Source organism: Pomacea canaliculata, linkage group LG3 (genome assembly GCF_003073045.1).
Source record: "Pomacea canaliculata isolate SZHN2017 linkage group LG3, ASM307304v1, whole genome shotgun sequence".
Taxonomy (NCBI): Eukaryota; Metazoa; Mollusca; class Gastropoda; order Architaenioglossa; family Ampullariidae; genus Pomacea; species Pomacea canaliculata.
The window spans coordinates 29038959-29056719 of NC_037592.1; the positions used below are offsets into that span (position 1 = coordinate 29038959).

Consider the following 17761-nt stretch of genomic DNA (forward strand, 5'->3'; position numbering starts at 1 on the left):
CTCTTGCGAAGTGATCCACTGTTAGTCTCGGCGAGCCGTAACAAAGAATGTGAATAAACCGGAAGCTATGTCGTTTAATGCCTCGTTTTAGTAGTTAATCGAAAATATGAATAAACCGGAAGCTTACTGGTATGGAGCCTCGTTCTAGCAGTTAAGTGAAAAAAAAAATCTTCTGCCAGCTGTCCAGGAGATATAAGTTCGTGATCGTCTCGTCTGTCTTTTTCTTACGCTTTTAATGGCATGGCTAGTAAAGCAATAAAAGGGACTAGTTGCAATACTTTGGTTGCTTTGGACCGTCGGTGAACACTCCCCAGATGTATTTAAAAAAATTTTATTGGCAAATTCAATCCATGATGATTTACCCTGCTGAAGTATGGTGCACTATAGCCATATGAATCTCATTGAAACAGTTAATGTTTTCGCTCTTTGGTCTAAAATAATTTCTACGAGTCCCAGTACAAACCCCAAACAGATTAGTTTATGGTGAGACGTAGAGATACCCCTTCTACATCAATATATTTGTAAAAACTATTAAATACTGGTAGATAACCTAACAACGCGTACAATAAGTTATTACAAACAAAAACAAAATCACGTGGACCTCTTCTGTGTGTTTGCTGTTATTTCGTTGGCTTTGGACATGTCTGGCAGAACCAAGAGGTTGGAGACCCTGACTTTTTCGTTTCCGTTTTTAAAAAGAGGCTTCATGATTGTTATCTACAAGATTCGCGAGAGGAAATTATGTCCACAAAGACGTTATGAACTGTATGAAGTAGCCAGACGGGGGGTACTGTGTACCAAAGTGGGAGGTGGATCTGAAGTCCTTAGGAGCAGACGATGACAAGGCGCTTGTGTTTTTAGTCCGCGGTGCCATACAGCGTCTTGTGATATGTACCACCAACCCACTGCTTCCCTGGTTGTTTGGATGAATGGTATCTCTCATCTAACCAGTCCTTAAATGCTCTGTCCGTGAGTAGAAAGCGAGGTCGTTGTTAAGGCGTTCGTTTGGCGGCGAATTCCATTTTCTTTTATTGCAAACCGCGATGCAGGCAGAGATATGCGGGTAGCTATCCTTGTGAATCTGCTAGACGATACTTTGACATCAACAGACAGAGCGGATGAGATAGGAAACAGGAACTAAGAAACAAGATCGTTCCTGCGATCGTGCGCACATGGACTCCCAGAAACTTTTCTTCTGTCTGTGTGAACTTCCTGTTAATGTTACTAAAGACTTAATTATCGCAGTAGGAGAGAGGTTCTCCAATACTCAGCATCCGCTAAAATATGATACACCACAAATTTAATACCTTTTCCTTATTGCATTAACAATCACCGAACAATTGCCCCCATTTTTTATACCAAATTTAAAGGCATTTGAGTATGAGAAACAATGGGTTGACCAATTGTTGTCATTTGTTTCTGAGATGCTGCTAAGAAAAGCTCCATGTAGCATCTTTGATATCAGTGCGCGTTTTGTTCAAAAGACTTCAGAAAAAGGGACAACCCCTATTCAGACGTTCCAGTCCGTAGATGCCATAGCTACAGCAAAGTGACTTGGCGTGTGTAGAAAGCACTTGGTGCACAGCTTAATTCAGGTATGTAAACCGATAGAAACACAAGTGTGTGTTTGTTTGTTTGTGTTTGTTTGTGTGTGTTTTGTTTGTGTGTTTGTGTGTGTTTGATTGTTTGTTTGTTTAATAAAATAGAATTAAACGATATCAAACTAGGTGAAGAAAAGCACAGTTCAAATTTCAATTGAGTGCTTCGGTTTTTGTTTTCGTCCTAAATCTTCGAATCTTTTTTTTTAATCGGTCTCCATTCTACGGTGGCTTTATCTTGTGTTCAATAAGACAGAAAGAAGTGAGCTTTGTTCATGGGTATATTGGAAAACGTTATTAGTACCGAAACTTCGAGACTGCAAAGTCACCTGCCCCGAAGACAGCAAACTTTTTTGTTGCATTGTCATTCTCAGTCTCTTAAATTTCCCGCCTGAGCTCCTGGAGCATCTGTGGTAGTTTGTGTACAGCTAAGCAGAGTATCGCGGGAGGGGTTCTATCCATTTAAGGGTTAACCAATGATCACGATTGGCTGGTTAGCACATATCCCATAAGCCTGTGCCCGGTAAATAAATGCAGAGGATACCCGTCACTCGCTCTCTTTTTACCTACATACTTCACACAGACACAGAGGTCGCGAAGCCAACACGCGCGTTGAGGAGAGGTGAGCACGACTTCAACTTTTTAAAGATGTTAGAACAGTGGTTCTTAACCTTGTTTGAGGTACCTAACCCACAAGTTTCATATGCACATTCACCGAATCCATCACTAATTGCGGGTGTGTCTTGACCTCCGTGGCGGAGGCTCCGCCGAACCTCTGAAACCAACTCACCGAACCCCTAGGGTTCGATCGAACCCCGGTTAAGAACCACTGTGTTAGAGTGTAGAAGTGGGGTTTTAGATTAAGGTAGGGATTGGACTTTAGTGTTTAATTGTTATAGTAGTGTCGATAAAGTAGTGTTGTGGATTATGAATTAGGCTTTTGTGTTTTTTATCCACTATCTTCTCTGTTATCCACTCTCTGTCTTACGTGACGAAATCACATGGCTCCTAGTAAATCCGGTAATGCGACCGGGTAGCAAAGTGTCCAGTTACACTCTTTTCTTCTCTTCTGCGTCTTTCTTCTTTCCTTCTGTAGCGGATGTGCATTTCCCCGGTGCGCCAGGTCGAGTGATGTACAGACATTTTGGCCGTGGGTATCTTGGGGGGTTAGGGTTAGGTCGGTGGGAGCATCCCCTGTTATAAGAGAAGTATTACCTTCGAGAAAGTAGACACCTCAGTTAAACTGAGTGCATATCCGTTTTAAGAGATCTGGTAGAAGGGGTAGCAGAAGGCAGGGTGTAAGAGTTTCTCATGCTGTGCCAGGATCAGGTTGCACACGAAGGGCCGCAGAAAGCTAGTACAGGGTGTGAGGTAGACGATTTTTCTAGACCCCTTGCATTCATTATTCATTGTAATTGTTTATTATTTTTCCTGCGTGTAACAGTATGCTTACAAATTATAATTCGATGGGCAATGTGTTTATTTCGTTTAGTAATATAGACAGTAAACGTTAGGAAAAGTGTGCCCAACTACAACTTCATGAGATTTTAGAGTTTTGTACACGTGGGTGGCTGGTAAATGATGGAAACTGAGGTAAAAAGTTCAAACTGATTGCACCTCCTCTATAAAAAAAAAATACCATTTCTCCAGTCACAGTGGATTTGAAAACTCCACAGATCAAAGAGACGATTAAAGACAATATATGGTTTATATCCTTTACCATATTCAACTGATTCAAGTGTGATGTCACAGACTTGGGTACGATTATTGGAGGTACCAGTAAGTCTAGTAGTGGTGAAGCCTGCGCTTTATAGTAGGTACCGGCACACAAAATTAATTGTTTGTTAAATGAGTATTTTTGTGTTCACATGAAAGTACAAGAAAATATAAGAAAAGCAAAACAAAAGCTAAATATCTTTATTAGTTTTGGAGATATTGCTGTTCGAAGTTCGCGATTTGCGTCACAGCTATAACTATTTATTCTGGACCATTTTTTAAGCATCTGTAGCATCGTGAAATCTTAGAATTCCCCAAGGACTTTGTATGTGAATATATCAACACTAAGTGACTTTAAAAGTAATTGAAAAAATACTTACTGGAAAAATGCACATCCAATAAATACAACAGTTTTGGAAAAATGTAAATGTACAAAGCAAACAAAAAAACTCGGATCCCAGCGAGGGGACAATAAATTTAAACTGAATATTTAGTTTTGTAATTTTGATATTTTTGGTGAAGATTATGTTGCTCTACTCTCCATATATGACCGTTGTTGGATACTACAGATAAATAAGTTCCACGCAAATACAAATATATTTTCTAAACCAGATCTGGGCAAAGGCCGGCCCGCCTCCTGTCTCTGACCGGCCCGCCCGATGGCACGCCCGATGGCCCGCCCGCCAGTATATCTACTATATATATAGAGTATTGGGTAAAACTGAGTTAACTATATTAGTCCGGCCCTCTAAAACCATCCCAATTTCTCATGCGGCCCCTTGGGAAAATTAATTGCCCACCCCTGCTCTAAACTATGATAATTTGCACGTGGTGCGAGCTATGTCATTTTAAAGTTGACAAATATTTTGCGTCATCTGTTATTGTGCTTGAGACCTGTTACCTTACATTACCTCTTGGAACTGTTACATTTCATTTAAAAAAAACAAATCGCCACTTCCGCCAATCTTCGCTGATTTAATTCAATATGTTTACATCAATATCCACGAGAAATACCGACATGACCATCAAAACGCATTACACTGCAAACAAGGAAAATGGCCGCCGCGCGTGGCTTGCCGGGTATTTATCCTGACAACATGCAAATTATTCCGCCCGTCACACAAAAACAAAGACATATATACTCTGCACACATGATGAAAAGTTGTTCTTTATTGTGATGTTTCTGTTCCTGATAGTCCATGAAGTAATTTTAACTGAAAACAAGCAATTTTTGTGCGATCGCCTGCTTTGTACCAAAGGGAAGGAGTGTGTGCCGGTACCTATTTATAGCTTTCTTTGAAGTCTAGCTTTTTTTCCTCGTGATGAGTTTGTCTGAAAGGAAAAAAAAACAAAACAAAAACAGACAAACCAACTGACAAAGCCGCCCACCACTCCTCCACAGCCGAGGGCACGGTTACACCATCCCTCCCTGCCCTTCCTCAGGCCTGACGAGAGGGGGGGACAGGGGGGTCTGGTGTACCCGGGCCCGCGGCTGTCAAGGGGGCCCGGCCTTGGTCAGTGGATTTTTTTTCTTCTTCTCCTTTTCTTTTTCTTTTAAAGAAAGGTCTAAGGACGGAACACCCGAATGTTTGCAGTCTATATTTTGTTACTGAATGAAGTGTAGATATTGAGATTAGAATTGTAAACATACATTATATACTGGGAAAATAATTTACGATTACAAGTACAAGGGGCCCGGAGAGGTCGTCTGTCCCGGGGCCCGGGCTGGCTCTCGGCGGCCCTGCCCTTCCTCTTCCCTCTCATCAAACCTGTGCACATGACCACGGACGTGTGTAGCTTCGTGATTGAAAGAAAGTAAACCATCGTTGACAGACCAACGTCGTGTGCTATAAAGTCACGCTGCAGTGGGTGGTGTAAAGGTGCTTCCTTCAACGAAGCCTCGTGACATGGTGGTTGACCGGTGGATGGCCGTTGAGAAGATCCGCGAATCATATTTCTGGTTCCGGCACGAATGACGTCAGAACATGAGGCTGTATCGAATCTTTGACACGAGCCAATAGGCTTGTTCATCGGGAGTACACATCCTGTGGACTCCCCTCTGCCTCCGCAGTCGCGAGAGGTAATTCCGACCTCAGTTATTATTACCTCCATGATAATTTTGGGTTCATCTCATATCTGCGGACAATCTCTTCTAAAATTAGCCAGAATCCGTACACGCTGGCTTTGCGCAGCCAAAAAAAACAAACAAAAAAAAAACCCTTCATCCTGGCTGTATATAAGCAAGTGTTCTCTGTTCTCGCCATCAGCTGAACTGTAGACCTTTCCATGAGACAGATAAAGACATCTGGCACATGTGGTGCCATTGTCCTTTTAACAGTCCTGTGATTTTTTCATTGGAGTGCACAGTGGAAGGCTGTACAGTGGAAACAAGGTTGGCGTCCCTTCTTATAGTTATGACACTCTAGATTTTTGTTTTGGATTATTTTTCTCTTATGAACGCCTGGCCGCTGACTGCAGTTTTATCTGTGAGTGTCTGCCGACGAACATTTCTCAGTCCAGTGAAGAAGAGAGGGAACAGCGAGTTGTGTGCCAAGAACCGTGAGGGTGGTGAGGTGAGTACACTTCATACTGGTCACGCCGTAATTAGCAATCATTAGGAATCTACGAGAAAAGCTCAGCGACTGTTGCAGGTGATGAAGATTATTGTAAAAGACAGGGTTGGCGGCCATTTCCCTTGGCGTTTTTTTTAAAATGCGCTCATTCTGGCAACTGTTTTTAAACCTTACAAAAAATTTCATATTGGTGCTTATTCGACAATTTTTGAAAGGTTGCGAAGAAAAAATTTTATACCCTCTCGACGTGTGAGTGTTACAAGCTCTGCATTTTGATAGAGGATTCGTAAATCTGTCTATTCCCGCAGTGGTTGCCTGGTTGTTCAAAAGGTGGGGTATATGACTTCGTGGTGACGAGTGTCACGAGGTCAAAGCACAAATACTGATGTGTGCCTTTGTGTAATACTGATACATGTAGCGGATATGACCAGACAGACCGTCATTTCTACTCATTTCTAAAGCAAACTCAGTGAGACAAAGGCACTCACTTTCAGGTATGTCTGCTATTGTGCTCAGAACAAACGTGTGTATTTAGTGTATGGCAAGTTTATTTGCTTTTGAAAGATTCTTCAAGCATTTTTCAAGCACCAACCCTACAGGAATGAAAGTTAGGGGTTTGGTGAAAAGTCATTTATTGCTAGTCTGTAATCAATGTAGGCGAGTGCGTCGACCAGTGTTTAAATTAATTAACACAGGGGAGTAATGGCAGAAAAGAGCTAGTTAAATGCGATAATTGAAAATTCCATATTTCTCTCTGATAAGTGCTTTCTACGGCATGTTTTCATCATTTATGAAAAAAAAAATGCATGTCACCAGAATCACTGTGACTACTTCAGACAATTGTAAAAGCTCTAAGAAAACCGTCTGTGATTATTTGTTTGTTTAACACGTAATAATAAAATTCACACTGACAGGAAAGGAGCATTTGTATTTAGATGCACACACAAAAAAAGGAATAAATATGGCGGGTGTGTAAATAAGGCGTGAAACACCAATGATAAGGGTGACAGGGGAAGTACAAGCAACAATCTATTGGCAAGGTATACCGGCGATACTTTACTTAATGACAACTGACTTGTTTGTCTCCGCCATTTCTCTTTGGTAATACAATTGTCAGTAATTTACGAATACCACGAGTCTATGTCAATTGCCAGACTAATTGTAAACAATTCCCAGACATCAATATAACTTGGTTCAAGTAGCACTTTTCTGTGTAGAAATCTGTATGCAGCGGTCTTAACTGCCTGAGAGAAATATTACAATAGATAAGCCAGCGGCTTAGGAATCAGACCTGAAGAAATAAAACAGCCCTAATACATGTAGATAAATATATCATGCAAATGTACAGTATAATGGAGCATGCATGTTCACTGCTAGCTAAATAACAGTTAGTTACTTTCTTATTCCGAACCCTGCGACTGCCCTCTCCTCGAGCCCTAACCCTGAATTCCAAAGAGGTTCGTGCGAAATGTCCCAAAGTTACTGATCACACAGAGGTCAAGATCCAATAAGTTCGTTATTACCCTGTTAGTCTGTGTCTAGTGACCTTGTGCGTTTTTCTCACGACATCTTGTACAAACATTCTTGACTGTATTCCCGATTGTATTATCATACTGAGACTGAAAAAAAAGAAACCATGGAAGACACTAGCTGTAAATGTGTCATGACTTGTGGTCTGTTAACTGCAGATAAAATCGACTACGAAGCGATAAAACTATGATCAGTGTTATTAGTATGATGTGAGGAAAGCTGTCCAGACAGTCGCACGTTGGAGAGAACGTTAGTTGTTTATGAAAGAAGGAAGTACAATCCCACTGAAGACATCCACGTCCCGCTGGCGCTTGGTTCATGTCGCGTAAAGACCTACTGGGGGTGAAACAATAACTGGGTAAAGTACAGTACGACATACTGTTTCTCAAAATCTGGGTGATAAATTCTCGAAATATATGCCTATAAACATCTTCTTGCACAGAAATAGGTCAACAACACAAACATTATACATACATACGCAGCCTTGCGTGCTAACAACACTCTTGTCTGTGCGTTTGTTCTTTTCGGCTTGATTATTGTAACCCGAGCTTTTTGGCTGGCCTGAATACCTTTTTCATTAACTCCAGAAACTCCGCTCACGTCTGATGTTTAGAGCTATGAAACGGGACCAATCACTCCTCTCCTTCGTTTTCTGCACTTTTCTTTTGCTCGCTCCAACTCTGTTTCTCTGAACTTCTCTTCCCTTACGTCCCAGCTAGACAACTCCGTTCTTCGTCTGACGACCGTCTTTTTAACTGTTCCTCTAATCAGAACAACACATAGTCACGTGGTTTTTAGTTATTGTACAGCGAAACAATGGAACGCTTTCAATGGAAACAATGGAACCCTAACCCTTTCCATATTCGCCACCTATCTACTATTGAATCCTTTAAATATTCAAAAGCAGTTCGAACAATGCTAGTCCTCTTTCACACCCTTCTTCCCTTCTCCGCTTATTTCTACTTCCCTGCTCGTCTTCCTTTTGAAAGTCACAATACTTCAGTTTTTGTTACTTGGCTCATCTTTGTTTTCTGTATGTTTATTATTATGTTGTTATTATTATTATTATTATTATTATTTGTTTTTATTTTTCCGAAGTTAAAATGTTGTTCGTTCTTTTGTCCCTCGTGTGTTGCCCATGTCTCGTTCTTGTTCTTAAGCGCTGAGAGCATGCTCTTTAGAAGTGTGAATATGCGCGATACAAACAATTTGCAGTCTATTGTTATAATTATTATTTATACACGGATGTATTTGTTGAGTCAAGGCTTCAACCAATGGGAGAGCTAGGACCACAAGTTAATAGGCCTGTCTGTGAAAAGAACTAACCTTCATGAGCTTGCTGGGGTTTTGCTCAGGTTTCGGGAAACAATATCTTGCAATGAACTTTACCTGGTCATTCGTAAAAATGTACCCTAGTAAGCCTTTAACTGCACGCGCGATATGAGGTCGAGCGACTTTCTTATAGCTGAATTATTGTACAGGAATGTGTGTCAAGGTAATGTTGGCATGTACAGTGGGGAGGGTGCAACACTGGTGCATGTGAACGCTAAAGCTCTGAAACCCAGCGAAGGCAGACGGGCTTGCATTATGGTTAATGGGTTTCTTTTCAAAGAGAATTTAAATGTATGCCAGTGAATGCAGGTAACACGGATGATCACTCCTACCACCATGCATCATGCACTCGAACACGCATGCACATAAATGCATAAAGACTCCAGTCTCTTTCTCTGTATTTCTCTTTACCCCTCCCTCTCTCATACACACACTGCTTCAGTAAGTTCCTTGTTATCAAGAGCGCTCAGTTCATTGCTCTGTTTCAGTTGATCATAAATCTTTGTCTACCTCCGCTCTCACTCTAAATACGCATTTCCAAAAAGTATTTACATCCTCAATTTTTCTTGTTTCTTCCTTCCTCATTAATGTTTTCTTGGGATTGTATTTTGCTCTTTTCTTCACGATTAAGAACAAAGGATCCGAGAGCTTTACATCAAGTAGGTGCGGGTGATGGCGGTAAAATATGACCACTTACCAGCCCTCCTTAAAAACTTGAGTGCAATATGTCACCTAAAAAGAAGTAAACCGGATACAAGGCTATAAAAACCACGTGACACCATGACGGGGCTTGAGTGAGAAGGGGATGAGCGTACATTATCTGATCCACGATTCATTGTGACAAACTCCCCGCCAAAAGTGAAAAATGTGTGGTCTTTGGGTTGTTTCGTCCCCCAGGATGGAGGTGAGGAGTGGGTAGCATAGCGCTAAGACGCTCGTCACCACTGCAGTGAGACTGTGAGACCCTGGGTTCAGATCTCGTCTAGAGACACTGTAATGTGACACCAGTTCGCATGACTGGCCGTCGGCGGTTTTCTCCGTGCAGTCCGATTTCTTCCTCCCTTCCTTTCTCTTCATAGTGCGAAATAACCTCGAGGTGGAAGCACTTTCCCGACAAACCGACCAACCAAGTGTTTCGTCCACCCGCTCATACAGTTCCAGCAGAGTCCACCTGAAGGATGAAAGACAAATTTATTTTTACGAAGGTAACAGAATAAGCAACGCTTATGATTTTTACATCTATCCCTCCATCTAAGGAACGGTAACTGAAACACTACATAATTATAAAGCAAAGGAATAAAAGATGGAAAAGTAGACTATGTAGAAAGATCGGGGCTGTTGTCTAATTTGACAGGACTTTTGACTCGTGAAAATAAGCAACGTATGGTTGATGCACTTTCTTTTATTTTTAGTAATGGGTGTTTAGGTTGGGTGGAAGGTCTCTGCAAGCGATCTAATGCTAGTTTCACCAAGGCAAAATGGGGAACTTTAGGAAAATTATTTTGTTTGCCAAAGTTATCAAGCGATACCTAGACCGTCTCCTATGACCAGACGTCCGAAGCGGACCGATGATGGTGTCGTCACCGTATTTTTTAAAGACAATCGGGAACATTTCTTTAGGCGTCCCATGAGTCAAAAGCGGACTTTTTTCTTCCCCAGGTTTTTTTCCGTTTTATAACTAGGGTTTCAGGGGTAAAACAACACCTGCGGGCATGCCTGACGAGATAGGAGGACAGGGGGGATGTGCCCGGGCCCGCGGTTGTGAAGGGGGCCCGGCATTAGTTGATATTTTTCCTTTTTCTTTTCCTTTTAAAGAAAGGTTGGCATAACATTCATCCTTCTGGGTATTTTTTCTATGAAGTAGGGTACTACAACTTTGATCCTTTAAAGTCATTTTTCCTCATTTACTAACCACTCACGTGTAAACAACTCTATGTTTAAACAGTGATGTAGATCCTAGGTGCACTTGTCCTAATGTTCGCAGTTTATAATATGTTATTGAATAAAATTTAGATATTTACAATAGAATTGTAAAAATATTATTATAAAACGAGAAAATAATTTACGATTACAATTACAAGGGGCCCGGAGAGGTCGTCTGTACCAGGGCTCGTGCTTGCTCCTGGCGTCCCTTCCTGCGGGATCTGGACATCGGAAACAAGATGCTTGTCCCTGATTTCTCCATGCTGCCCTAGGGCAACGATTTACCCTCGTTTAGTAACTACTGCTCCCGGAGTTGGCCTTTCGCCCAAGACCTGTTTCTCTCAAATTTCGCTTCCGATGTATTCCGATTGACCTTCCGGTTGATCGTTCTGCGCCTCTGTCGGCTTCTTTCCTGTCTCTGCAGTGTTCGGATGTCAGTAAAAGTTGGGTTTACATGTCTCGCTAACCCTTTCGGAGAGAGTGTAGTGGGGTAGGGAGAGAAAATACAAAAGAGGAACGCTACAGTTACTGTCAGCAGCAATGAACAACCAACAGTCACGATGCTTTTGACCTCCGTGCGTGTCTTCTTGTCCCCCGTGTCACCCGGAAGCTGCTCACTGTGGAGCGGAGATCATCGGCTAAAAATGCCCTGTAGGCTTATAGCCAATAAAATAAAATGAAATGATGGCTCTCATTAAACCGTGACACCTTTTACAGCGAAAAGCCATGCAATGTCGTGCTCATAAAGACGGACAGGAATTTCTCGAGTGGCTTGACCTGCTTTTCTTCAACTATTTGTGCGCCGCGTGGAGAGTTTGAATACCAGTTGTTGTATGCACTGCGATCTATGTGGAAACATGAAGTGTGATGCTTCCGGGCTCTCTCTCTCTCTTTCTCTCTGCCTTCATCACTTTCTCTCGATCTCAATACAATGTCACTTCTCATGTCTTTGTCTGTGTGTGTGTGTGTGCGATCAGGGTCTTGGGTCTTCCTATCTTTGGTTTCACGGGATATTTCGCTCCAAAGGTAGGTGCATTATTCCACAACCTGCACCTGCAGTTATAGTGGCTGATCGCTTTCAGTAGCTAGAGTAAATCGATATACTACCAGCATGACGGAAAGGCTATCTGACTAACCAGTTGAGAGTTTCTCCAATACAGGATCCCTTGCTTGTGGCATTTACTACAGCTAACAGTCGTGTTCGGTAAATAGATAACTTGCAAGAGGCGACTGCAGTGTTTAGAGAATAACAAGCACTCTAATCTCATGGCTCGACGATCTTACTGACGCTGCAGGTAATGGAGGTTTTTATTTTACATTGCATACATCCTCTCTATTTCTATCTTTCTCTCTATCTCTCGTTCTCGTTCTCTGTCTTTGTCTGCTTCTATCCAGTGGAAAGCTAATTCTTCTGTTATCAACAATGAGAATTACATGTGAGACTGCATCCATCATCTCTCTGTCTTGCTGGAGCTATGTTCTTGAAGCAATAAGAATCCATCTTCGCTCTCTCTTTGGATGAGACACGTGTGAGTGACAGTGGCTCTGAAGTGGCGTTCTATGGTCTCACATCATGATGCAAAGATGGATATAAGATTGATATCTGAATCCTTTGTCTCCACTGACATTTTTGTGCACAGTGGCTTATCTACCCGACGTGCATACTATTTCAATTGTTGTCTTTGAACGCTTCTCTGTCCACTGACATGACATAGTTCGGGGCGGTTATGCAATGCAGTGATAATTAAACTGCCAGCATACATCCACTGTATGTACAGGATATTGAAGAATCATTAAGAGGGACATAGCTCCCTCCCGTTATCTACGGATGCTTATAAACCGTTGCTGAAGGCTGATTACAGACTGGTATCACCAGTCACGATGAAGGCCAACGACCCATTTGATCCATCTTTCACAAACTAGCGTCTTGACACGGATTATGGGAAAGTGGGGCTGTGCGAAAGGGACGCAAAAACCCGCCATGTACCAGGTGTTAATCGTTTATAGCAGTCTAATGTAACCAAAAATATTTTCTAATACAGAAAAATGAACTACGCAAACCCGCATATGCATAAATGTATTTTTAAGTCTTCTACGAAAACCGACTAACATTTAGTGTGGGTAATAAGAAATTTAACTATTCTTATTCTGTGTGCAGGTTGTCTGGCCAGGTTGAAATAACGTATCTTGCTAGAAGCATCCTTTAGCTTGTCATCGACCTCTAACATGTCCGAATTCTGGCAGCAGCTGTCACTGGCTAGCATCGGTCTTTGGATGCTGTTCTTCTCCCTTGGCATGTCGGCCCCGAGGGCACGCAACTCTGGTCGCCAAAGCGACAACTCGACTTCGTCAGATTTCCACGGCACAGACTGGGCTTGCCCAGATAATGCCTCGCAAACCTTCGATCCCTTCGCCAAGACTCTGACGGTGTACCAGCACAGCTACTTCGGTCAAAATGATTCCAATCTTCTCAGTGGAACGCTGTTTTCTCCCGTCTTCAGCAGCCACAAGGCAGTATACCGGAAGCAGGAGATCGTCCAGCGCCTGCACGGATTGATCAAGGACCTCGCTTGGCACCTCTCGGCAGCCGGGGGCAGACAATTCCGCACGGACTGGCAGCCCTCGACGGACGAGTTGAGGGACCTGGGAGGCGCGGAGGTGCTGCTGGTCTCCACCATCGAGGAAATGGCATCCTTCAGCGTCAGCAGGTCCGGCCGTGTGCAGCCAGACGACCAGGTAACAAGGTTTGCCGCTTACCTGTTAGGAGACGTGCATCCAGCATCCAACGATTCTCATGCTGCCCCAAGGGATACTACTGCTGCTGCTGACCACTCACGTCCGAACATTCTGGCAAGCCGACTTACGAGTGACCGCAGGCGACGTAGTGACCTTCGACCTTCTTCCCGCAACGAGTGTGTCGGCCTCCGCGGCAGTCTCAACTGCACGCGGCTGGCAACTGCCCTTTCAACTCTGCACGCAAGTTTCGTGACCTTTTCTGAACGTGCGGGCAAAGGTCAATTTGGCAACGTGCTGACGGCCATCAGCAGCACTGTTACGTAAGTACTCTGCATCACACATACTCCACAAGCATTATTTCGCTAGAAGACATCATCACTCGCCGATTCCTCAGTATCACCATCACTCAGGTAGACACTGTCACATGGGAAGGACGTGAGCACCTCGGAAATACGTGTTCGAAATTGCGACACGAAAATCAAGAGTGGGTGACACCAAGTTATTGCATGTTCAAAGAGTTTGGTAAACAGAAATCCCACTTGCAATGAGGTGTTTTGTTGTTGTTTTTTAAACTTGGTGCACAAACATTTTTGTTTTTTGTTTGTTGTTGTTTGCATTTACGGGTGTACATTGTAGTTACATTTTTTCTAAGTTTTTGCAATCGCTTTAAGTTTAAACTAGATATATCTTTAAGTCAGTGTTCTACGCGAAACTAAACGTGCAACGATCTTGCCTCCACTGCAGAGGGTTTCCGAGCGAGAGGTGGGCAGTGGAGGCGTTCGCCACTTACCTGACGCTCCTGCAGGTGGGGGGCTACGCTGCTTTGCACTTTGCGCTGCACGTGCAGAACAGAACAGAGGAGGCGCGACAAGTCACGTGTGTCAAAAACACGCGCTTCCAGCGACAGCACGCCATCTTTGTCTCCGCGCTTCAAAACGCTTCTGAGGTATGTCGTGGGACTTTTTCATTCGAGTGGGCGCACCCGTTTGTGTGATTGTATTTTTGTTCTTTCATGCCTTGAAGAGTATTTTGGGTGGTCATGCTTGTAAATATGTTTGTTTGTGGGCTTGTTTGTATTTGTGTGTGTGTGCACGATCATAAAATACATCAACTCCTATATTCCTGGTTAGAACTAACTATTGAACATCATGCCAATGTTGCAGGTGTCCAAAGTCAGCCACATCAGGCGGGAGTACGAGCCGTACAGCGTGTGGCAGCTCGGGGCGGGGGTGGAACAGGGTCGCGTGGACAACTCCCAGATCTCAGTGCTGACGGGATGCCAGCTGTATACTACCATCGCCTCGCGCTTGTCCTTGCGCTGCTCCTTCTCCAAAACTCACAAGCGTGCCGACCCTGCCCTCTGGGCCTTTGAGGCAGGCCCCGCGAACTGGACAGCAGTCCCCGAGGGCAACAGCAGCCAGAAAATCAGCAAAAAGCGCCGCGTTACTCGCATCAACTCCCAGTGGCGGGAGGTAACGCACAAAGGGGAGGCACTGTGCGGGTTGGGCTTGGAGGTGAAAGACAAGGTGCTGGGTCTGAGTATCAAGGTGTGTAACATGCAACAAAAACATGTCGGTCCTTTCCACAAATGGAGACAAGTTCCCAAAGCCAACTGCACCGAGACACTGAAAAAAAAGTGGGTGGAGGTGGACACCAGACCCGAAGTGACGGACCTACCTGGGTGGGTCACCGGGGTGCGGTTGTACCGCAACTCAAGGGGGAGGCTGGCTCTGGAGATGAAGAGACGGTTTCAGTTGTCAGAAACAGCAGCCGTCTAGAGTGTAGAAAAAAAAGATTGTTTACATGGCTCAATTTTTTTCCCCATCTCTTGTGATGATCAGGTTCGCAGGTTTGGATTTCTCTGTATTAGAGGAGAGCTAATTGAGTATTGGGCTGCTCCTCATATTTTCATTTATCGAGAGCAGGGATGTTCACGCTGGTTTGTGCGAACTGTGTGTACTTTCGGTGACCAACTTTGAGTGCTTTTGACGTGTCGTCAAAGCGGATCTCAGCTTTGTTCGCATTTTTCCTGTTCTCATTTCTCGCTGACACGGATCTTCATTTTCCTGCGATTCTCGTGAGGTACAATACTTCCCACTGTCGCTCATTCATGAACAAAGAAACAAGAAAAGAAATAAACATTCAACCAGCAAACGCGGTAGCTCTCTTACTTTCCCAAACCCTTACATATCTTTAAGACCAATCGTTTTCAGAGAGAGTTGTCCACTAAACTGGTTTGTGGTCTGACAATATATTACTCCATCCTTAAGTAATGTGTGCCTTCTTCTACTTGTATAGTTGCAGCCTTTACTCCTTGTGCAAATTTGAACACATCAACTTTAGTCGTAAATTTAAAGCATTTTTTATTTCTAACTAGACCATTTGTTCAAACGTTTCTAACGTTAACCATGTATAGTTTTTTTTCCTCACCAGAAAAGACAATTTCTTGCTTCATGGTATCATTCATGTACCTTCTCCATTGTAACGCTGGTCACTTTTTGCCTAATTGATGACATAGTGCATGAATTATGTGCAATTAACGCCTTGCACAAAGAAAGTCTTCAATTAGTCCACCCAATAACTCTTTAATCTTCTGAAAAGTCAAAAAGTCATTACAGTTCCCCAAAATATGAAGCACGATCTCGCAGGACGTAAAACGTGCAGTGAACAGAAAAAAAAATTTAGCAGACCACCAATTTTGTTGTTTTGGTTGAAAAACAAACCAGAACAAACCCAGCTGTGCATTGTTTTGAACAAGAAATAAATTGTTGGTTAGTTGTGGTGTCAAGTGTGTCAAGACATTACGGTGCAGAAAATCTTCACGGTGATGTGGGTATCAATGTGGTGAGTACGACTCACATGTTACGGAGTTGCCATCCACATATGACAACCCGTTAAGAGTGAGATGTAAGCAGATGTGGTGCATCCTGTCCCCTAAGCAATTCTCTAATATTAGAATAGTCAATCCGACTTGTAACTTTTTTTTAATATTAGAGAGCGTGACCAAATCTTTTTCTTGAAGAAAGAGAAGGTATTTAAAGTTTATCCAAGACTGGAAGGAAGGGTGTGTGCAGCAAGCAGAACTACCCCGGAAAGGCTGTGGATTTTCTTCGTACACGAACAGTTGTCGGGAGGGATAATTGAATGTGTGATTATAAATTATGAAGATGATTAAGATAATGGTCGTGGTGTTGAGGAATATAACGAAGAGGTGAATTTACAGAGCGCCTCACCTTTAAGAAGCTCGAAGCGCTTTACGAGTTCACTAGGACTTCATCAACCTTATCACAAGCACCAATGACCAATGGTTGACGAGCGAATTCATAATTGATTTAATACTGTTTTTACTAACTTTGCAACTTCTGTCCATTATAAAGAAGTAGCTCCAGGGGTATTAAAATATTCTGTATAGTTTCTACTTTTATTGAAGTTTTTACTTCGGCTGGCAGCACAGTAGGTTTGTTGACAGCATCACCACGTTGCCTTGAGCTACGATGTCACTAAGTGGTAGGAATTTTTCAGCTCCCACTTAATCTTACGCATACACCGTCGTGTATACAGGATCCATCGTTGCCTGAACATGGACAGTTTTCAGTGGATTCAGTGGATGTGACGATTAATGCGGTAATTAGCAAGCAGCCAAATCACGCGTGACGTGGAAGACATGACAATGGCCACATAATGGCAGATGCCGGCATTGGGGTAGAAGAGATCGCATATTACAGGGCAGCGAAGAACAGTTTTCCTGACACTTAACTCTTGAGAAGAAGAGAAGCCGCCTTTCTTCTCATGGACCTCTGCTACTGTTTGGCATGCTCACTCAACTATTTTCGCCGCAGTGACAATCTTCGTGCACCCCGATCTGACCCTTTCCGTCATCTTCCGCCTTACACAAGCTCAAGTCTCTGTGTTGTTCGTATGTTGACTGACAAAAACTTCGCTTTTAACTCCCGTTTCTTTGCCGTGTAACGCATCCAGATCTTGAAAACTTCGTATCTAACAGCGAGACTGAAGATGTCTTCGCTAGTTTTCAAAACAACCTTCAAGCTGTTATGCTCTTCGTCAAATTTTGAACCAGCTGCAGGAATGTGTGCATGAGCATATCCGGACGCACATATGGAGATGGGAATTCTTACATAAACCGACGTTTAGTGTGCAAGGGTTAGTTGGCAAGTCTGGTGAAAAACTGCGTTAGGTTCAGTTTGATATGTTTTTAAACACGCTCAATTTTTATGTTTGTGTCATATTTATATAATAAAATTTTAACCACTTACTTTATATTGTGTGCAGTATGCATTGGCACGTGAAAGTGTGGACATCCATCCAAATATAGAAGTATAAATCAACAAGAAT

At 43.0% G+C, this 17761-nt stretch overlaps 1 protein-coding gene across 7 annotated transcripts; it reads left to right on the forward strand.

Moving 5' to 3' along the window:
- The first annotated feature begins 1495 nt into the window (after positions 1-1495).
- On the forward strand, positions 1496-17681 carry LOC112558620. Of its 7 annotated transcripts, XM_025229173.1 has the most exons (5): positions 11120-11698; positions 11833-11967; positions 12831-13728; positions 14153-14354; positions 14572-17681. In XM_025229173.1, exons 3-5 carry the CDS (start codon positions 12899-12901, stop codon positions 15184-15186), a joined length of 1647 nt encoding a protein of 548 aa, XP_025084958.1. In that variant the 5' UTR covers positions 11120-11698; positions 11833-11967; positions 12831-12898; the 3' UTR covers positions 15187-17681. The 7 variants fall into 7 exon arrangements, with proteins under 7 accessions (XP_025084964.1, XP_025084963.1, XP_025084960.1 ...); XM_025229179.1 differs by lacking the exons at positions 11120-11698; positions 11833-11967 and adding an exon at positions 1496-1595; XM_025229178.1 differs by lacking the exons at positions 11120-11698; positions 11833-11967 and adding an exon at positions 2144-2220.
- The last annotated feature ends 80 nt before the right edge of the window (positions 17682-17761 follow it).

Coding starts and splice junctions, on each gene's coding strand:
- LOC112558620 (XM_025229179.1), top strand. CDS start 12,899: ATGTCCGAATTCTGGCAGCAGCTGTCACTGGCTAGCATCGGTCTTTGG. Junction 13,729..14,152: donor GCCATCAGCAGCACTGTTAC/GTAAGTACTCTG, acceptor CCTCCACTGCAG/AGGGTTTCCGAGCGAGAGGT. Junction 14,355..14,571: donor CGCTTCAAAACGCTTCTGAG/GTATGTCGTGGG, acceptor CCAATGTTGCAG/GTGTCCAAAGTCAGCCACAT.